Source organism: Taurulus bubalis, assembly GCF_910589615.1.
Source record: "Taurulus bubalis genome assembly, chromosome: 7".
Lineage (NCBI taxonomy): Eukaryota > Metazoa > Chordata > Actinopteri > Perciformes > Cottidae > Taurulus > Taurulus bubalis.
The window spans coordinates 5,230,740-5,252,358 of record NC_136595.1 but is presented as its reverse complement, the minus strand read 5'-3'; the positions used below and the strand labels follow the sequence as shown (position 1 = coordinate 5,252,358).

The window sequence follows — 21,619 nt, the reverse complement described above, 5'->3', positions numbered from 1 at the left end:
ATCTATCTATCTATCTATTTATTTATACCAAAAACCAGCAGCTCCGCCATTCTATGATCATAAAACTGATTTACGGCAGCTGACCTGTTGAAAATGTGGCTCCACCCACTCAGCTTGTCAGCTTCCCGGCGAGTGACGCTCGCTTGCCGCTGTTGAACGGCGACACGCCGCAGACACGTCGCAAACTCGTCACGCCTGCGCAGACACGCCGCAGACACGTCGCAGTCGCCGGCGAGTCGCCGCAGACACGTCGCAGACTCGGCGGCTGGCCGACGCCTGCCGCACGCTTGCCACTGGGTGCCGGTGCCACAAGGAGGTGCTCGGCCTTACTGAAACAAATTCAACAAGCGAAACCGGAAGTGCGTCGTCGTACTTCCGTGTTGACAATCTGCTTCAGTAAAAGGCGCGTAAACTGCCACGGCGCCGACAAACAGCCGGCAGGGATGGCGTGCAAGAGAGGAGCGCTCATCGTGCTGGAGGGAGTGGACAAGGCCGGGAAAACCACGCAGTGCAAGCGGCTCATCCAGGCGCTGCAACAGAGCGGCCGGCCCGCAGAGATGATGCGGTTCCCCGGTGAGGCCCGCCGTTGCTTTGAATATGAGACCCGATGGTCGCAGTGTTGCATTGCTGTGTGACTGACTCAACGTCTCTCGGGCGCAGACAGGACCACGACCATCGGGCAGCTGATCAGCGCCTACCTGGAGAAGAAGAGCGACCTGGAGGACCACACGGTGCACCTGCTGTTCTCCGCTAACCGCTGGGAGCTGGTGTGAGTTGTGTGGAAGTGACCGCGGAGTCTACGTTAACAACTAAACCCTCTTTGTGTATTCTAACGTTAACGAGGGCTGCACTGCTCACTAGAATAGCTAACAGCTGCTTTTCCAGCTATGACCTGTCGAAAATGTTCAGCTAGGTGTGTGTGTGTGTGTGTGTGTGCAGTGAAATGAACGGTCTATACTTTTAATGGTAGATTTATTTGATATAAAATTAAAAGAAAATCACATCATCTAAAAGTTATACATTTCTTTGCATTTGTGTGAAATAAGTATCTGTTCCTCTCGCAACCAGCAAGAATTCTGGCTTCCACAGACCGGTTAGACTAGTTCTTTCACTTTAAGGACTCTGAATCTCAACTGTTACCTGTATAAAAGACACCTGTCCACAGAATTAACAGACTCCGCCCTCTCCACCATGATGTGCAAGACCAAAGAGTCTAAGGACGCCAGGCACCAGATGTAGACCTCGCTGTGTTTGGAGGAAGAAGAACACCGTCAACATGGAGGTGGAAACATTGTGCTTTGGGATGACTTCACCGCATTGAGGAGAGGATGGACGGGTCATGCACCGGGAAATCTGGGCCGACAACCTCCTTCCTTAACATACGGTCAAAGCAACAAAGGAGCGGCTCCAGAAGAAGCACATTAAGGTCCTGGAGCGGCTGAGTCGGCATCCGGACCTGAATCCCATACAACATCTGTGGAGGGAGCTGAAGCTTCGAGTTGCCAAGCGACAGCCTCGAAACCTCCAGGATCTGGAGAGGAGTGGACCACCATCGCTCCTGAGAACCGTCTGAGCTGCCAGCAACGGCTTCTCCACCAAGTACGGAGTCATGTTTTGCGAGGAGATCAAAGTTCTTTCACACAATCAAATGCAAAGAAATATATAACTTTTATATGATGTGATTTTCTTTGAGGGATATTCTGTCTCTCGCTGTTCAAATAAACCTACCACTACAATTATAGATGATTAATGTATTAGTCAGTGGGCAAACTTACAAAATACTTATTTACGTGTGCATGTGTGTGTGGATATTTATAATTGTTTTTATTGTCTCGCCCGTTCATGAACCCCAAAAAAGCCATAAAATTGATCCTACCACCAACAAGTCCTGTCAAAAGCCTGATCCATCATATTCCAGTAGTCCATTTATCCAAAACGCATCAATGAGCCGCACTGGATGACTTGTACCTTTTATTACATGACACTACAGTTTCATCCTGTTGCCCTAAATACTCACCAAAGCACGTGGTTTTATTATAGCCTCCAGCAAAAGCAATATTTACCCAAACCTTTTGAGTGACCTTTGCTCAAATCTACAGCGCCCAGCAGTATGAAGGACTATCTGAAAAATCTATATTGGTGACTTTTGTTGTTCTCAGTGAGATAGAATAGAGATAGAATAAGTCGATTTTCATGAGATTTGTTTACGATGACAAAAATACAGCCACCTTTTTATCCTATTTTTAAAAAGCTCAGAACTTGATCATTCTTTTTTTATTAGCCTTGACCGTGTCCTCTAGCCCGTAAACATTATAGCCTGCATGCAGTAGCGCAATAAAACAATTGTGACCGCAGGCCTGTCATGAAGAAGAAGCTGGAGCAAGGAATCACTCTGATCGTGGACCGGTACGCCTTCTCCGGAGTTGCTTTCACCAGCGCAAAGCCGGTGAGTCTTCTCTCCGCCGGTTCAAACCCGGCGCCCATCAGACGGTGTTGTTTTGCGCGTGTTGGAGAGGAGACCGATGGCGTGAGCGTGTTCTTCATCGCCTCCTCCAGGGTTTCTGTCTGGACTGGTGCATGAAGCCCGACGTGGGGCTGCCAAAGCCGGACCTGGTCATGTTCCTGCAGCTCAGTCCGGCCGAGGCCGCCCTCAGGGGAGAGTTCGGTGAGGAGAGGTACGAGACCGGGGTTTTCCAAAGAGCGGTTCAACAGAGGTTCGAGGAGCTGAGGAAGGATACCTCTGTCAACTGGCAGGTATGAGGCCGGTCTCCGTTAATCTCGGGTGTCGAGTTTGTTCCCACCCCTCAATTGATAGCAGTGAAACATCTTTTGATCGAACTCGTCTGCTGCAGGTGATCGACGCTTCTCAGAGCGTTGAGGATGTGCACGAGAACATCACGACCCACAGCCTCAACACCGTCAACACGGCTCAGGACCTGCCACTCGGAGAGCTGTGGAAGTGAACCGGAAACTTCTTTTTTTTTCAAATCAACTTGGTGTTGAAACTAAATTATATTTAATCCCCTTTTTTATTTGAAGGCGGCAGAGAATAGCAAATATAATATCACTGCGTCTTGGAATTGAAGAGAGACGTACCACTGTCAAATACCAGGTTCTGACTTTATTTGTTTTTAATCCTCTTACATGTGTATTGTTCTTCCACCTGTCTATATTCTGTGTTGATTAAATAAATAATCGTCAAATGAACTAGCGCATACGTTTTTTTTACTTGGCAAGGATACTTTGCATGAACAATTAATGCAACTTGTCTGCAGATTTGCCATTATTTGGTTTCATTGCAGGCCGTTCCAGACTGGAGTTGTTAGTGACAAACCGCGTTTAAGCCATTGGGGTTTCTATACAACATAAAACTGTTATGGCAATTTAACTTCTGGAGTCAGGGAAAGGCACCATATCACTTCAGAATAAACATTTAAAGTGTTAAGACTCGAATGGAAACGCGCGCGATGTGACAATGTGCATACAGAATTTATCCTGAGCTCCTGCTACGGTTTCCCGATGTTTGGGTACAGAGAGCAGTCAAGAGGCTGTTGAAGAATGCTGTGTGACACACACACACACACACACACACACTGATTACACCATTGGAGCTGGACTGGCTCAAGAGGTTTCCAGTTAAATGTCCGTCCCCTTCTGATTCAGAGGATCCCTCGCGCCGACTGTCCACAATAGCAAATCATTGTCTGTGTGTCCCTCAGAGGGAAAGGATCTCGAACTCCTCGTCTTCTGAGTCGAAGAAGCGCTCCAACCTGTCGGAGTCTGAGAAATCTGGGAAGTGAAAGTCAAAGCGTAAAATGTAGGGGAAAAAAACATTAAAATCAATTTTTTTTTAAATGTAGGGGGGAATATATGTGGCATTAAAAAAAAAAGCGGTTAACTCACCAGGAGTAAGGTTGAGGGCGTCCACGCTGACCATGTGAGAGGGCTGACTGTCCACCAGCTCAAACATGGGCAGGCCGCCTCTGTTGCAGGACAGCTAGAAGAGAAGGACACATTATGACGCACAGGTTTCCTCTAACAGTGACCGTATTCAAGCCCCGCTGAGGGCGCAACAAGAGAGCAGTGTTGAAGGGAAACGTACCCTCCTTATGCGCATACACCAGTCGTCAAACTCGTCCTCTGTTCTGCAGAAGAAACCCTGGCGGACACCAGAAGACAATAAGCTACAAACCACAGAGCTACTGTTCTATTAAAAACTATATATATTTAAATATAACAACGGGCTTTAGTTTGAAATACAAAAAGCCTCGTGCTATCATAAACACCACCCTCCCTAGCATTCCTACCGCGGCGATGGACGGGTCCAGCTCGCAGATGTGCATGCGGCAGGGCGGGTGCTGACAGTGGTACGTCTCGTCGGGGACCTGGCCGTCTTCGCACGGGTCCACTGCAGGCTGTGTGGTGTGCGGGTCTAAATAGATGAGTTCTTCTCCTATGGGAAGAAAAGAAAAAAAATCATAATGAAAGCGATTCCTCTCGGCGTGAGTCAAATTAATATGGTGAGTGTGCGGTGCACAGCTGAGTGTTTATTTCACGAACAGAGACCAGACATACCGACATAACCAATGAAGTAATGGGCACTGTTGGGTTTCCCCCCAATAACACCCAAGGACTGAGGCAGCATGAAGCATTGCTGTGAAAAGAGACGAGAGGGTTTATCTCAACCCAGCTGTAGCCGGCTTTGCCTCCGTGGTCTTCCTCTGATCCGATTTAGTGCAAACAACATAGAAATGACATCGCGACCATTGTTCTTAAGCGTGCCGTTTTTGTTTTTTTCAGATTGTTAGTGGAAGTTTAGTGCCACGATGTGGGCAAACATCCAGCAAGCACATCAGAAAGCCCCACATACACAATGTCATTATGTAATCTATTGAACAACCCTGAGTTCACGAGTGTGTGTGTAATCTTCATTGTTTTGAAATGAAGATTACACACACATCCTTACAGCAAAACCTCCATTAAACCAGCATATATATATATATCGTGAAGCTCCTCCCCCATACATGCTCGTGAATAAAGCAATATCCCAGATAAAAGATCACTTGCATATTCCCGTGCCAACCACAGAGGAAGCATGCTCCCCTGCTGACTGATTGGTGATTCCTCACAGTGAACATCTCTTCTTTTTTTATTAAAGTAACTACTATCGTGAGACTGTAGTTGACAGAAAGGACTTGAATTGAGTAGTTGAACTAAGAGTAATGCAACTTAGATATCCACAGACATGTTATGTGTCATCATCAGTTGTCAGACTATTCAAAATGATTAAACAGTAAATTCAGAAACCTCATTTTGTCAAGTTTTCAGTTTTTCGATAAACCTCTAAGCCCGAGGAAGTCATTGCTTTAACACGCAGCGGCGGCAAACGCCCCGGAGGTGCTTCACCTTGAGGGTTTCGATGTAGGCCTCGTTTATGTCGCTCAGGCCCAGCCTGAGAGGGATGAGCAAGACCAGAGGTTTCCAGAGAGCCGTCTCCTCCTCCACCAGGGCGCACGCCCCCTCCGGGCAGCCGTTGAGCTCCCCGGCTCCCTCCGGTTCACAACAGGACCCCGCAGCGTCCAGCCAGGGCATACAGAGGCGCTCTGTAGAAGATCACAGAATGGCTATGAATATTGAGCACTACTACTTCTGCAAACCATCCCAGCACGGCCCACAGCTCAAGGGGGTCACCCTTAAACCGCACTCACTGATGTCCTCGATGACCACGGTGTTGTCCATCGCCACGTGTACGACCAGTCTGCTCCACGTGTCAAACACCGCCAGCTTCCTGAAAGCAAGACGGCACACAGAGACAGTCTTTTGTGCTCTAGCTAATTTGCTTTTCCAGTTTTCAAGCTACGACAGCAGTTGCAATACTTTTAGTGAAAAATAAAACCAAAGACCTAAAGAGACATAAAGTAATGCTGAAGTGATTAGTTGACTTTTGAGCACTGATTAAAAGGCAACCTATGCAGTTTTTTACCACAAGTAGCGCTGTGGAGCAGAAGCACAGAACGTAAAGTAACTCCTGCTTCTTTACAAGAAAACTCGATGCAGCACTTTTAATCCTGAATATCTGAAGCAAATCCCCACTGATTCCAGCTATGTTTGTCACCCTTATATCCATGCAAGTTACACATATTTGGGTTTTGGACTTTAACTTGGCAATTTTTAAGAGGTGCCCGTGGGCTCTGGGAACTTAATAATACAGTAATTAAAAGCAAGAATGACTAGTTGCAGCTCCAAAGCAGCACTTACTTCAGAACCTGGGCCACTGTGTTTGGCCCGTACCACTGACCGATAGGCTTCCCCTCTCCAACTCCCATTTGGGCTGCAAAAAAAAAGAAAAAGAAACAATAAAACGCAAATTCTTTACTGCCCGAGTGATTCCCTGATCAGATTGGAGAAGGTCTGACACTCACCAATTTGATGGATGGAATAATAGCTGTCTTTCTTGTCGATGAAGGCGTTGAGAATACTGATGTACTCTTCTCTTTGTTTCTGGCCTCTGGCCCATCTCCAGTCTGAGAACAACAAGCCAGTTATCAAGCCTGTAGTCCTCTGGCTGGAGAAGAGCTGCCAGTGCCATACAGTGATAACAAATCTATCTTTATATATTTAAAATCAAAGAAGATGCATTTTTATTGTTTTTTGTAGTAAAAAAAAAAAGATATCTTACCTCTGCCTACATGTCTACACACCAAGGCCTCGCCGAGGATCATCTGGCCACACCGCAACATGCACCCCCATCCCGTATCCGACGTTGGTCCTGTCCCACCTGGAACACATTCACGAGTCATGCACAAAGTCCCGTTAACATCCAAAGCATAGATTTAAGGGCTCAACCAAAACACACGTCTTCACTTACCAATGGGTGGGAAGTTTTTTCTGTATGTGAACCACAGTCGTGATGTGACGTCTGATAAAATCTCATCTTTCTCTGCGTAAAGAGAAATTCCCACATTATAGTACAAACTCAGAGAAAAGTGTAAGCATGTTCATGTGATTCTCTACAACATGAGTACCCGTTTCTCTCCATCTCACATACACGTTATAGTCGACAGTCCTACCTGTGAGTGCATTGTATTCTTTCCCCAAGATCCACACAGGCTCTGAGGTCTCGGGAAAATCTTCAAACTCTCCAAAGCGAAGTGTGTCGTATGTCAAGGTTGCTGAGAAAGAGGGAGAAAAAATAAGTTTTAGAGGGAGAAAAGATGGGGCACCCATCCATTAAGAGGCTTGAGATCAAAGTCCAGTCACTTCCCGGATGAATTATTACTATTTAAAAAAAAAAAACACATCTAGGATTTTAAATCTTTATTTCTGTAGACTAACCGGAGTCTTACTTGATATGCTAGGGGAGTAGACTAAGGAGGAACCTCCATGTGTGATTACATTGTTTTTATCGTAACGTTTAAAGTTCCTGCCAAATGCATTTCATGATAAAATAAACATACTTTACAAACAAGCTTGATAAAGTTAGGGAAACTTAAATTGTATTTGAAGCGGCACAAACGTGGTGTTGTACGTCAATAACAATGAAAGGCTTGTAAGGAATATAATGAAGATGAATGGACATATTTGTTGCAGCAGATACAAAGATATCCTGACTTTTAGTCCCTGGTATTGGTAAAGCTAAAAAAAAAAAAAAAAAATGGAAATTTGTACATTTCCCATAATGCAGCTGGGTAAAAGCTAAAATCTTTAAAACTTCATAATCCCATTTAGTAACTCTGTCTTTCAGTTATGACAACCCTGCCGACATAACTATATCACATGATATACTGTATATACACTGTATATGACAACATACATGACACTGAACAAATTAAATACAGCAACTCCATTACACATATGGCAATAAATAAATAAATATGTAAGTAAATGAGGAAGTGCTTTTAATAAAGTGTGATGGCAAAAAGCAATCACAGTAAAAGTATGTGTTGGCAGACTTTTTACTGCAGTTGGAAATACTGGGATCAAAGCCAGATTTTAAATAATCAAAAAACAGAAATGGACACCATTACAGGTTACACTTCCTCTCCAGACAAACAAGCAGGTATTCACTGAAATCTGAATTTACTCGTTAGAAGGAACGTTAAACAATGGTTTTTTTTTAAGGATTTCCCCGGTTTCTCGCCAACACATTACGTTCTCCACATAACAACACTCAGGAGAAGTTGCCTCGCTAGCTCAGGGCGGTCCGGGTCAGGGAGCTAGCCGGAGACAGAGGGCTGAGATTGACGGGTTCGAAGGAGATTCCCAGACGAGTATCAGGTTATTAAACGACGTGCGTATCGCGTAACTTCACCTCCCTCCTCGCCAACACAACGCGAGCACCCGACGGGGTGGAGAGTGACAGTGTATCGACTGGGACGCTCGTCTTGGGCGTAACGTCACGTTAGCATGACCAGACATGACCAGACATTAGGAACAGTGAAACTCAACGACGACACATGTCGCGGACACGGAGGACGTCTGAAGCAACACGGAAAAGTCTCGTCGCGGCAGTGCAGCGAGCTGTCAAGGCGGGAAACCCACCACATTCATCAATAACAGGGGTGTTATTAGCAGTTAGCGGTTAGCTTCAGCAGGCTAACGCCACCGAAGCTACAAAGCGAGCGGGTCTGTGGTGGTGGTCTGGCAGCTGGAGTTGGAAACCCTGTCGTGACAGAGCGGGGGATGTGTTGCCACGTCTGATGTGGTGTTGTTGTGATTAGTTTGTGGCAATACTGGCTTGGTAGAGGAGAGAAATACATGTTATTTGACTATAAAAAATCTAATTTACCTGCATCCATCCCGACGGTCTTCACCCTATCTTGTTTGTTGTTCTCTGGACTCCGACCCGAAGGACCAATGGGGATGGAGTCCTGCGGTGGAATTCGGAAAGAGGCGGGATATCTCTCACGACATCCAATGAGAGACGGGAGTAGGGTCATGTTGCATCAACCAATCAGCAATGGCTGACGTAGCCGTCCCGTTGAAAACAGTTGATGGTGCGTTCACGTTACAGTCGAGGCTCGATAGCCGTGAAGCCACCTCATCTGACCGGAAGTTACCACATCTCCCTTTCAACAACTAGAGTCTTTAGTTTAACAGTTAACCAAAGCCTTCTTCCACACGACTGTGAAACATTAGGTAATGTTGGAGATGGGAGAGAGAGAAAATAACCTGTAAAACAACTATTTAACTATATTTTTTTTTTGAGGAGGAGCCACTGCAATCTCTGTTGAGAAAGCTCCTGAAAAGGAAGCAAAACTAATCTGTTGTCGAGAAAAAAACATATCTAAAGAAACTTTATACGTAAACATATCGGTTATCTTGTTGATTATTCTCACATATTGATACTTAATGTTAATATTTTAACATTGACATACATGCATCTGACTTCCAAACTCCAGCGTGTATATAGATTGCTAAACGGGAAAAAGTACTTAAACTCACAGTATGATCAGTGGAAGGGGATGCAGCAAACAAATGCATACATTAAGTTATTTAGTTGGAAAATTCTCTCTAAAGACTGTCTTTTATTAAATTAATACAATTGTTTAATTGACATTTCATCATGTTATTTACAGTTAAATCTGTTGGCCAATCCGTGTCTTCTAATTCTGATTCAACCACTAGGTGGTCACAAATAACCATCAATGTTTCTGGCATTGCTTATTCTTTGCAGTCTGTTAATACGACAAGATGTATATCTGAAAGACAAAAACACAGACACGCAGAGAAAAGCAAAGTGCTATGTTGAGCAAAAGGATAATACTACAATCCAAACATTTACATAATATCCACCACTTACACAAAAGACAAAAACATTTACCAGGCGGTCAAAAATGTTTACTTCTTTTCTGTCATAACTGTTGGAAAAGGACTTAATCATTTTGATTATTTTACAGCTAGAACACTAACTTTTTACATTTGTTTGTCACAACTTCAATCGCTAAATCAGTTCCTCCTAGCATTATAGAAGCACTTGCTCATTAGGTGATTAATGGAAGCTTCATAAGCCTTTTATTTAATGTCAAAGATCCCTCCTATGAACCACTTACCTTCTGGGAAAACAGCTGCAAGGCAAAATATGTTTATAACAATGCGTTATTATTTACCGCTGCTGACTCGACGAAATTGTTGTTAGAACCAGTTTTATTAATTGTTCATATTTACAGTTGCAGATGACTCACACACGTGTTTATTTTCTAGGACTCCTAGTGCTACGTGCCGTATAAAAGTGAAATTATTCATGGAATAAATTATGCTCTCAAAATAAAATGTTATCAAAGTGCTCTAGCTCGGGGGAAATGTACTGTAACTTGCTTTACTGCAATTACAGTACAGCAATGGCATGCACTGCCTCACAGTGAACAATGGAGGAGAAAAAGTTGCATATATTGTATAGTGCCGTCGGAAATACACATATATAACAATCATAGGCATAATTCATCAGACTCATTAAGGACTGCACACACATTATTAGGGTAGGGAAGGGGGCTGAATCTTATAGTTTAAAATATATATTCTTTTCTCTTCTCCCGCTATCTAAAAATATTAGGTGAGTTTAACATGGTGTCCCCAAATTTAAACATGTATGAATTAGTGTAACCCTGGTAAAAAAAAAAGCTTAATTTCACTTCCCCAAATTTGTAGAACAAGTTGGTAATGTGTGGATATGAACATTCATTATAATACAGATCTTTATGATACATTTCATTCGTTCTACCTTTGTGTTGCGATGCAGAATAACATGAAAGAACAACTGTTGGTAGAGATAACATTTACTCACTAATATCCACAGAGCCAATCGTGCCAAATGATTCGAGTTAAAGAAGGGCTGAAACACAATCTAAGTCTTGAGGGAGAGGAAAAGCAAAATACCTCCCAAACTTTTCCCCAAATCATCGTCTTAAATAGTATCAATTAATACTTTTCGTACAGTCCCTTAATTGGAAGAAAACATATTGTATTTTGCATTTATCTGGCGTGCACTGGTCTGCTGGTCCATATATGCCACCCAGGTGAGAAGTGGAGATTCTTGTACAACCAAGTACAGTAGTTACCATTTTCAACCACTAGGGGCAGCCACGCATCTGCCAAACAGGAAGTGAAACAAATTTGGGCAGTTCTGCTGATTGTGGAACAAATTATAAACTAAAAACACTAAGAGTGGGCGGTTTTCTACATTCCCATTAAAAGTGTGCCATAACCTTACCATTAACAATAAATAGACAACTAGCATAGGAAGCAGAGGAAGCACGAAATGTTCGTTTTCTGTGAATGGATAGGCATTCGTCCACGAAGGCTCAGTGCAAACGAGTGTAAACATAATCCAAAGTGGCGTGCTGGTGGTGGAGGCGGTGGACAGTGCTGGTCAGTCCGCTAATAAAACTCAGTGTGTGACTTTGTCTTTCACGTGTCTCTGAGGAGGTACAACACGGTGGCCTTCAGATAGTGTCCGAAGGCACAGACGGCGGACACCAGCCAGTGAGAGCGGAAGCTGGGATCGGTGTTCACCACGCATTTTGTTACATCCACCTGTGACGGCAGAGAGGACACAGAGCTCAAATTAATTCAGACTGTGGAATGAAACAAGAGGAACATTAATATATATATATATATATATATATATATATATATATATATATATATATATATATATATATATATATATATATATATATATATATATATATATATATATATATAAATCCCAGCATGTGTTCTTGATTTTTCAATATGCTCAGAATCCGCATCGACAACGTGCTCAACTCGTCCACAAATGTGTTTTTTTCCAAGCCAAAGCCCACACTGAAATCTCTAATGCTTACTTGAGAAAATCTACTTATATAACTAGAGCACTTTCGGAGACAATGAGATTTCACAGAGAGCACAGTTTAAGTGACCAACCTGACACTAAACACTTCTCCCTCCTCAGATCCGTCACATCACAGATTGTTATTTAGGTTTCCCCACACACTGATTATCTCCCAGTGTGGAAATATTACAGTTTGAGGTTAGACTGGGACAGGTCCCTCATTTGTGCTCATGAGGTCAGTTATACAACACATGGCGCGTCGTTTTGTCACACTCCACTTGCCCTCTAAACAAAACCGACTTGGGTGCCGTGTCTCTGAGTGCATTTGTACACTTGTTGTACTCTTTCCAGCAGAGCGGCGCAGAGGCCCGTTGCCAGGCCTTGTTCCTTCTGGTGCTTTTTTGTTGTCTCTGCAGGATTTTATCAGACAGGCTTTTGTCTTTGATAGGATTCTGCAGAAGAGACATCTACTCTTGTGTCTGAAGCTGTGGGATGGGAGTAGGCGTTATGTTGCCAATGCAGTGTTTTAATCCTGTTATCATAGAGCCTTCAACCTTTATTCAACCATTAATCCCATCCCAATATAATTAAATATGATGATATTTATCTTTACTCAGTATTGTATTTGCACCTCATGACTTTATCCACATTCCTCTTGTATCATATGATAATGATTACTGTTGAAAACTACTGTTTTTCTCTTGTACCAGCTGGTGTATCAGTGAAATATTAAAGGGCACTGTATGCATCTGTAAGTCCTATCCAGATCATCTCCAGATAACCAGGGATAGGGGGCGTGAAGATTTGCTGATTTTCTTTGCAAATTGAATATGTTTGGGACCACAGACGGTATATAAGAAGTGGACACAGTCACCGGGACGTCGCCAATTGGTTTGTGCACTGCCGTTTGGAAGCCTCGAGTTTTTTTGCAACCAGAAGTGACACAAGAGGTTAGAACTAAGTACAATGGAATGGTAAATAAGATAGTTTTAGTTTTAATGAAGTGAAAACACACTGTGAAAGGGTTAAAGCCGCCAGACAAATACATGGACAACTCCCAGACTGGACAATCAAAAGGTAGCTGCCCTAAAGCATACCGCTTTATGGTGTATTTGACTCTAAATGGGATCATCATTTACTGAAAGAAGGTCATGCTGTGTTGAAGACTATATTGAGACCATAAAACAAACACACACACACACACACACACACACACACACACACACACACACACACAGTTTACTACTGTCAAAGTAAAGGCCTTAGAGTTATTTCATCAGCAACACTCACACAAACAAACAATCAGGTACAAAATAAAAAAAAGAAGTTGCCCTTACCCAGCCCCCTCTCCTTTTTAACCAGGAGGTCAAGCTCTTGCGGACAAACTCCCCCATGCAGTCGACAATGGTATGGACCATAGCGGGGTGGCCGTGGCGAACACAGTCCACTGCCAGGGCTCCTGCCACGGCGTACAAAGACACCACCTTCCCCCATGTCACACCTGACAGGAGACACACTGTTACAACAAAGTACACAACATGCTCACTCGAAAGCTTAATGCAAAAAGCTAATTATTATTTGCCGATATGGGGGTTCTCAAATCAAAGTGTGGACGGGCTATTTTTCAGCAGTTTTTAGTGCAGCAAAAATTCTGTCAGCAGCTTTTATTCAAAGATGGATGGAACAAACACTAAAATCTCAGCAGCAGCCAGACAAGAGGCCTCGATGCCTGTCTGTCCCACGGAGAAGAAAACCCAAGCACAAGGCTCGGGGCAGCAGGCTGGCAGGCAGTTCGCCTCGCTTGATTAGTGAGCAGATCATTTTCCGACTTAGTTCACCTGAGTACAGCTTTCTGCCGCCGCACCATTTACAGTCAAAGCGTCAGACTCTCTTTGCAGTGTTTACATGTCTAATGGATAAAAAATGAGCCCCTAACTCCATCCATCTTCTATATCTGTCATCCGATTCATTCCTAGATTCTCGTAAACGGAGGTCATGTTTCTCTTTAACTGGGAGATCTGGAATTTGCAGAATTATACTCTCCATCGTGTGCACTTGCAATGCTGCTGTATCATTTATGGTGAGTTCAGGGATTATAAGTACAGGTTTACCTTTTAAAAGTAAAATAAAAAGGATCTAAGAAGTCTGGCAGCTACATACCAGTTATATCAAGCTCTAAAGACATTTCCCCTAATGCACCTTGACCCGCGTCTTGCGTTTCAGCCCTCTTAAAGGCCTGCGTCCTTCAAACTCCCAGTTTGAAACACACATATACACAAGTGGAGATAACCCAGATGACATGGGGATATTTTCTCATACTTCTTTAAAAAAACTCCTTTAAAAGCAACAGACATCATACAGCTATTTTCACAAACTAATATACTGATAATATATCAAATCTGCATCATGGCCCTTTAAGTGTGGACGAACATGGGGTTCCCCCCAGGGTCTAGCTGGAAGATACATACACACTAACATAGTCCACCAGTTGTGTTAGTTAAGCTTTGGGTTAGAAATGGACACTCCCATTAAATTCAAAGTACCAGAAAGGTCAGAAAGGTGGACATTTTTACTTGATATATTTGGCACTAACTTCAGTGTAAACTACTTCAGTGTAAACTACACTTACAGCTAGTTGCAGACTCACAGAGGTTTTGCAGTATCGGCTAAAATGTGCAGTGGGGTGGAGACATTACAAAGCTGAAAGGGCCAGAGTACATTTTAATAACTAAATGCTTCATACACACACTTCTTGTCACAGCGTAGGAAAAGCACATCGCTGTTGCCAGATGAGTGACAACTTTGTTGTTTTCTGTAACAAGTCTTTCATTTAAGCATGGCTGGCTAGCTAGCTAGCTTGTTAATTCCACCACTTAACTAGTGGACAGCTGGCTAGTTAGCGAGCTTGCTATGCTAGTGACAGAAAATGAGATAGAAAGTGAGCTTCGGCAGCGATAGGTCCAACGGTACCTCCACTTAACTCCCTGTTGCTCTGGAGGAGGACAAGCTACCTAGCTAACTAGCCAGCCGTCCCTCTCTGGAGCTGTGTCCACTCTTTTTCCCAGCGACAGGAAGTCTGCTGGTTTATCACAGCTTTTTCTTACACTGAAAACAGCGGCTTGTGCTCGGAAACTAACACTGTTGAAAGGGATGAGACTGAACCAAAACAGTCAAGTTTGAGGGCCAAAAAACAAAACAATGAGCTCACTAAAAGTTCAGAATACATAAGGGGAACTAGCGGTCAGGTGAAATTTCACCGTGGGTTTAAATTAGAAAGCTTCAAAGGTGGATACTGGTGGCGTGACAAGGCTTTTCAGCTGTAGTTCATCTGTGCCTTGTGTAAGGCAGCATGACGTTTGTGACTGAGCTCATAAGCATGAGAAACCATTGTGGTCATTATCTACTGCTGCCCATGACTTCCTCTTCACTTTGACATGTCTAGACTGTCAGCTCTACTGTATGTCCAAGTTTACATTTGTAGTCATTAAGGGCTACATTTTTATTCCGTACACTGAAACTAAAGAAACGCAATGCATTTCTCCCCATGTAAATACTCTTTCATATTGATACGTCTGAAGAAGTCTGTGATATTTCTAAGTAACTCTGCACTTTCTAAGGACCACACAAACCTGATTTTCTTCAGTGTACATTAAATTCCTAATTACTTTTGCAGCAGATTGCTTTGTTACAGTCCCAAAGGTATAAATGAGCTTAGGCTGACGACTGAACTCCATGGGTGGGGTCCAAACTGTCTGTAACAATCACTCGCTCTGGCAACATGTTAACCTAATATGGACTGAATGTTTTCCCTGCGGTTCCTTTCCTGTAAGGGGATAATGACTGCAACAAAATGTCTCGGACTAACTGGAGAATTCCACACTCACCCTGCAAAAAAAAAAGTGTTTACATGAAAAACTAGGCTGGAATTAGTTGACGTTTGAGGGGGAGGAAAAGTATGGCTCGCTCTAGTAATTTAATAGTAACGCATTAATAGGAGCTGTCACATCGTTCTCCAGACTTTTGAATATATTTATTGTATTTGTCTCAGACTTTGTTCCTCCTTCTGGACGACAACGGAAAGATGAACTTCCCTAAAGCATAAAAAAACTTCCTTTGTTTTTCAAGTTTGCGTACCTGATAACAAAAGCACTAAAAGTTCATTCCTGTGATACAGCTCTGTTCTGATGGCTTGATTTACAACCAGACTCTGCCGTTGACCTACCTGTGGAGAAAATGTCTGCAGCCACAGCCAGGAAGGCATCGGACACAATACTCTCGGAGGCCACCGTGATGTTGAGCTGTCGCGCAACATTGCGGTACACGTTGGGTCGAAGGTACTCCAACTCGTCACCTAGGCAAAACATAAGAGACTAAACTCAGTGAGTAAGATTTCTATCGACTGTTTGTAGTGACTCTGACTTTACTTAAATATTAGTCCACACATATACACACACACAATTAAAGCAAGACTTGAAAGAAGCAATAACTTCCTCTAACAAATCAATAGCTGACTTCATTTGCAAAAAAAAAAAACTCACCCTTGTTTGGTCTTCCTGCTACAGGGTTACTTGGTCTGGTATAACCAGTTCATGGTAGCTATTACAAGCTAATGTTTGCCAGTTGGCTGGCTTTAGTCTTCTCCTCTTGTGCTGTTCTAACCATAACTGAAACATTTTCTCAGCATTTGTTACATATTTGGGCTTTAAATTTAAAAGTGCATTCTAATTGACCCTTCGCTAAGTCCCGCCCCTTGCATGGAGACTGGCCAATCATAGCGTACCATCAACCAGCTCCGACACTTGCTCCACAGACTCTTGTGCGAGGTTGGAGGGAGATGTGCGTTACGTTATGTTTCTACGAAAAAACCTGCGGAGCTAACATTAGCCGAGTACATTAGCACATTGTTTACTAGCGTTCGTCCTTCTACGCTACATTAGCTACTAAATGTACAAACATGTTGCTTTTGCTTTTTAATGATTGTAACGGTGAATAAAGCACTTCTTTATAGTGCTGTTCCTTAGTTGCATGGTTTTCTGTCTCGGTCACCAGGTGGTGGTTCACTTTTACGCTGCGGTCTGGAGACTTTAGCTCACATCTTTATCACCTGTTTTAACTGCTGAATCAGTTTGAAATCCTGGATTTATCCTCCAAACCAGCTTCTGTCTGCTTCTCTCTGAAGTACCTTTTTTTTTCACTGTTTCCAAAAATGGGATAATATTTCTTCAGGTTATATTTCTGCAGCCCATGACATTGATGGAGGAGCGGCAGGTCTTAGCCATGATTCAATTATGAATCTCATAAAAACCATTAAGCCCCTGATGTTTGTCTTTGTGCTATGCTAAGCTACAAATCCACTGTACAAACCTCATGTTTGTACAGTGGATTTGTATCACGTGTACCCATGTGATACCCACCTACTCATCTAAGTCTCAGCAGAAAAGCAACATTCCAAAATGTCAAACTATTCCTTAAAAATCTGATTTCACCTGCTTTTTTATATACAATTTATGAGCAGTAGAGGCTTTGTTGTAACCTGGAATGACTTCAGATCAGGCCCGTAGAGATTACCCCCGCACCGCGGGGGGCCTCGCATGGACAGGGGGCCTCGCGTGGCAATTTTTATTTTTTTATTTTTTCTCAACTTTCCGCGGCGCAAGTAACGTTTCACAAAATCGCTCGTAACTATCCTTTAAAACAACGGATTTCAATAATAAACACATCTCCGTGACCGTGCGGGCATGTAGGAGTCGAACGGCTCCATCTAGATCCTTACCAGCCACCTATAAGTAACTTTAAATTCCGTCAACCTTCGGAGATTTTTTTATTTTACATTTCTGGGTCCAGCATTTCCCCTGTCAAATGGACGATCTTTGATCCACCTCAGACGGCACATGCGCAGTCTACTGACGAGAATGCACCCGGGCTGGCTTCTGGGAAATGTAGTTTTCTTATAGAACTTTGACATTTTTAATTTTTGGACTGATTTACACAGTTTTCCCCCTGAAAAGCCTTCAAATGACCCCAACACTTTGTTTTTCTGTGGTTTTCATTGCATATTCGGGTTCGTTAGGCTCTGTTCTTTCTAACAAGGGGTGTATTAGTATGTGAGACCTTGGTAAGGGTCTGAAGCACACATTTTGAACATGTCGGAAACCGCTTGAAAAGCATTTTTCTGCCATTCTTAATTAGATCATGCTGGATGTTCATAGTTATGATCAAGATATGTTATAAAAGTTTTTTTTTGAAAATATACATTTTCTTCACAAGAAAATTCTGAAAAAAATGATATAAAATAATACAAGTATTAGAACTCATTTGTGGTTCATACGACTATTTGAAAACGTAATCTTGAGACGCTCCCCCAGTACCGGGGGAATGGGTCTTTGACAGTTGACTGTTGCCATGTGAACGATGCCTGGTTTGTGTACGTTCCAAACTTCCTTTGCTTCCCGATCTCTGTGGCCGTGGCTGCAGTGAGGAGCCAGGCTGCAGTGAGGAGGCCTCGGGTAGCCGTGCGACAGAGTCAGATGAAACTTCTAATACTACACTTTACCCTGGTGACCGGGCACATTTCCCAGTGGATATTACTGATGCTGACATGAAAAAGTACATTTTAAGGCAGAGACCATGTAAATGTGAAGGTCCGTATCCTAAAGATAAAAAGGGGAAATGTTTTTCTAAAGATTTTTATCATAGTGTCAAAAAAAGGAACCAAGATACAACGCAAATGGCTGTGTCACTCCCCCAAAATTGACAGAGTATATTGTTAGCCCCCTGGCTTTTTGGTGAGAGAAGATCTGCATGCCATAAAAGTGCCTGGACTACAGGAATAAATGATTGGCAAGGACTGTCTAGAAAAATAAAAGAGCACGAACACACTCGCTCACATACCTGTTTGTTTATCTTTGGATAATGACCGCCGGACAATACATTATCCCTTACATATGGGGGGGCCTCTCAGGGTTATTCTGCAGGGGGGCCTCATGTGTTTCCGTTACGGCACTGCTTCATATCCAGTAGACTTTAAAAGGAACAAAGTCCAAACGTCTTTAATCTAATCTCTCAGTAGACTCTGGTCTCTCGTGGTTGCCTTACTGGAAACCCTCTGCTGGAAAGTGTTCCCAAACATGAAACATACCCTCTGTTGTTTTCTTTTAATAAACACAGTCTCTGTTTTCGATCAAAGATTCCAGTGAATTGCACAACTCAGCTGGAGGTGGGGGTCAGAAACAAAAAGTGAAACCTCAGAACTCTATCTCTTTTCATACTGGGCAAACATCCCCGTAAATTAAACTGGGAACATTATTTTCCAGGGAATCCCTTTAAGGTGCTCCAGTGAATATTAAGCAATATCACATGACGCATTCTGAGTGAAGTCATAGCCAGGTTATTATGGTCAAATAGGTGCGCCCACCCCACACACACACACACACACACACACACACACACACACACACACACACACACACACACACACACACACACACACACACACAATCCAACAGAAATACGTGCAAATGCATAGAGCACACTCTCTGATGTGATATCTCTCACACACACATATATTTTGTAATGTTCAATTGATTAATTTTATAGTTGTAAACAAAAGAAGTGCATCTCTCTCATTGATTTCAATGGGTATTGATTGATTTTGAACGCAACAGACTACATACTACAGTGTGTGTTTTTGCGGACTCACCCAGCCACAGCAGGACCGACGATGTCTCTCCCAGCGCGCCGCCGGTCGCAGCCCGCCCGTGGTCGGGCTTCGACCAGCCTATCCCGGCGCGGTTGAGCCTGGAGTGAATGTAGTCCCTGCAGAGCGCTTTGGCCTGGGACACCAGCTCCTTGTCGTTGGGCGAGCGGTCAAACACCTCGGCCGCGAACACAGAGGAGCGGCGCAACATCTCCATGCCGCGTCAGCCGCAAAGGACTGCGCTGCTCACCTCCCCGCCGCCAGCGCTTCTCCCGGCGGCCACCTCTCCTCCTCCTCCGTCCCTCTGGAGTCGGGACTAGGACAATTTGTGGAGATTATCCTGCATAACAAAACAAGCGGATTAGTTTGTAGGCTGGACGTCTTTTGATTGGCCTGAGTAGAGCTGACCGACTCATAACGCGGACTGAAGCTGCAGGTTATGTAAACCCCACGCGGGACAGCATTAGTCCAGAGGAGCATGAATCCATAAAGTTACACTTAGTGCGCCCATCATAAAGGTATACGGACTATTTAAATAACACTTACCCGAGACCATGTCATCCTGCATCCGAACTTGTCACTGAGCAGAAAAGTGCTTTTGATCGTTTGACATTCACAAAATGAACATTTGCTGCCACTCAAATCGCCCCCAAAAAAGAAAAAAGAAAACACACAAAAACCCTCTCCAGTTTAGTCTGACAGGCTCTCCTTCTAAGGGCACTTATTGTGAAGTCCATAGGCGGAGATACACAAGCCCCGCCCCTCCGCCCCTATCCCAACACGCACACACACGCGCGCGCACACACACGCGCGCACACACACGCGCACCCCAGCATTACTAACTGGATCTGATAATTAAAAGGTGCACAGCATGGATCTGTGTGATTACATGGTGGCTTTAATCATCCCCAGAGCTGTTCCATTATCTTTTACTCAACAGGAAACCCCGCAGGAGGCATGTCAACGTCAACAAAAAAAAAAACATGTATTTTTGGCTATAAAGTTGAGGGACCAACAACAACATTTTAAAATAGAAAAAAATAATAGCAATAATCAAAGCATCATAGGTAATCTTTTTCTTACTTTAAGTCCCAATTACAGGTCAAAGTCAATACGTTTCCCATAATGCAACCAATGACATATCTTTAGTTTCCCATCCATGTCTTTTAAACTCCACATCTCCAGTTTGCAAAGCATACTTATCTGTTGGGAATTTTAAGCCTGAGCTAAAGTAACCCGGATGACATCACCATGACATTATCAGGGTTATTTTCTCAGGCATCAGCCAGAGCCACCAAAAAACACAACTGTTTTCCATGGGCTCCTTACATTGGTATTGATTTGATCCATGCCACTCTTGTGTATGTCTTTTAAATATTAAGCTAATATGCTAAGCTAACGGCTTAGCATAAAGGCTGGATATGATGTGGCAAACAGATGGACCCGATTAAATACAAGTTATTATGCAAACCCTCTATGACACATTAACGGGACCAGAGTCAGCCTATGACACCGATTTGAAACAGACACATTGCTTTCTCTCAATTCTGTCAGATGGAACGCAACATAAAAGGTCAAACTTCTTTAAGCAGCCTCGTCGAAAAGGGGCCAGGACACAGGTAGAAGATTTAGAAGTAGAAACCGATGGAGAAAATTGGTCAAGGTTGATGGGAGGAAAGCCTTCCAGACACATCAGGGCCCACAGGCCACTCCACCTGAGGATGGACCGGCAGTGGCCGAGGGCCGGAAATCACCAATCCTGCCTCTAATAGCCAGAAGAGGTAACATCTTTGACTGTGGCGGTACTATGGAGCCATGTTGTCTTTGAAAGCCAAACACCATGACGGCAAGCAGCTACACATCTCCTCCACTCCCTTACAGAAAATGGTTTGACGAGATTTCCCTGAAAGAGGAGTGATATTGTCATCTCTGGCCCCGGGGGGCCCCCACACCCTCCCGTGGGTCTGCTCTGTCTGGGCATGCCCAAAGAGCGCCCCGCTTTGTTTGGGACTGCTAAACAGATTTGCAGATCCTTGTTGAACCCAGAGGCAAGGAGGCCAACTCCTCGAAACCGTCACTGACGGATCAGTTGGGAAAATACTCCAGAAGCA

General features: G+C 43.6%; 3 protein-coding genes across 3 annotated transcripts; 1 reads left to right on the top strand and 2 right to left on the bottom strand.

The window, feature by feature from the left end:
* The first annotated feature begins 352 nt into the window (after positions 1 to 352).
* Positions 353 to 2,986, top strand: dtymk (deoxythymidylate kinase (thymidylate kinase)). Its single transcript, XM_079220532.1, has 5 exons — positions 353 to 573; positions 661 to 769; positions 2,356 to 2,446; positions 2,557 to 2,754; positions 2,853 to 2,986. Exons 1-5 carry the CDS (start codon positions 444 to 446, stop codon positions 2,961 to 2,963), a joined length of 639 nt encoding a protein of 212 aa, XP_079076658.1. The 5' UTR covers positions 353 to 443; the 3' UTR covers positions 2,964 to 2,986.
* On the bottom strand, positions 2,973 to 8,835 carry atg4b (autophagy related 4B, cysteine peptidase). The gene is made up of 13 exons (XM_079220531.1): positions 8,789 to 8,835; positions 7,071 to 7,172; positions 6,869 to 6,940; positions 6,680 to 6,778; positions 6,423 to 6,524; positions 6,259 to 6,331; positions 5,709 to 5,788; positions 5,407 to 5,603; positions 4,576 to 4,654; positions 4,308 to 4,453; positions 4,103 to 4,159; positions 3,904 to 3,997; positions 2,973 to 3,789 (listed from the first exon to the last, which is right to left on the bottom strand). Exons 1-13 carry the CDS (start codon positions 8,796 to 8,798, stop codon positions 3,716 to 3,718), a joined length of 1,185 nt encoding a protein of 394 aa, XP_079076657.1. The 5' UTR covers positions 8,799 to 8,835; the 3' UTR covers positions 2,973 to 3,715.
* A 1,308-nt stretch (positions 8,836 to 10,143) lies between these two features.
* On the bottom strand, positions 10,144 to 20,139 carry boka (BCL2 family apoptosis regulator BOK a). The gene is made up of 5 exons (XM_079221103.1): positions 20,055 to 20,139; positions 19,512 to 19,848; positions 16,035 to 16,163; positions 13,150 to 13,313; positions 10,144 to 11,532 (listed from the first exon to the last, which is right to left on the bottom strand). Exons 2-5 carry the CDS (start codon positions 19,723 to 19,725, stop codon positions 11,407 to 11,409), a joined length of 633 nt encoding a protein of 210 aa, XP_079077229.1. The 5' UTR covers positions 19,726 to 19,848; positions 20,055 to 20,139; the 3' UTR covers positions 10,144 to 11,406.
* Between the last annotated feature and the right edge of the window lie 1,480 nt (positions 20,140 to 21,619).

Bases quoted from the DNA above. Each gene is read 5' to 3' on its own strand.
- dtymk (XM_079220532.1), top strand. From the start codon at position 444: ATGGCGTGCAAGAGAGGAGCGCTCATCGTGCTGGAGGGAGTGGACAAG. The intron at 770-2,355 runs GTGAGTTGTGTG...TTGTGACCGCAG, and splicing joins GCTAACCGCTGGGAGCTGGT to GCCTGTCATGAAGAAGAAGC. The intron at 2,447-2,556 runs GTGAGTCTTCTC...CGCCTCCTCCAG, and splicing joins CTTTCACCAGCGCAAAGCCG to GGTTTCTGTCTGGACTGGTG.
- boka (XM_079221103.1), bottom strand. From the start codon at position 19,725: ATGGAGATGTTGCGCCGCTCCTCTGTGTTCGCGGCCGAGGTGTTTGAC. The intron at 13,314-16,034 runs GTAGGTCAACGG...GTCTCCTGTCAG, and splicing joins TGCAGACATTTTCTCCACAG to GTGTGACATGGGGGAAGGTG. The intron at 11,533-13,149 runs GTAAGGGCAACT...CTGCCGTCACAG, and splicing joins TAAAAAGGAGAGGGGGCTGG to GTGGATGTAACAAAATGCGT.
- atg4b (XM_079220531.1), bottom strand. The intron at 6,941-7,070 runs GTAGGACTGTCG...CTCTTTACGCAG, and splicing joins AGAATACAATGCACTCACAG to AGAAAGATGAGATTTTATCA. The intron at 3,790-3,903 runs GTGAGTTAACCG...TTCACTTCCCAG, and splicing joins CGCCCTCAACCTTACTCCTG to ATTTCTCAGACTCCGACAGG.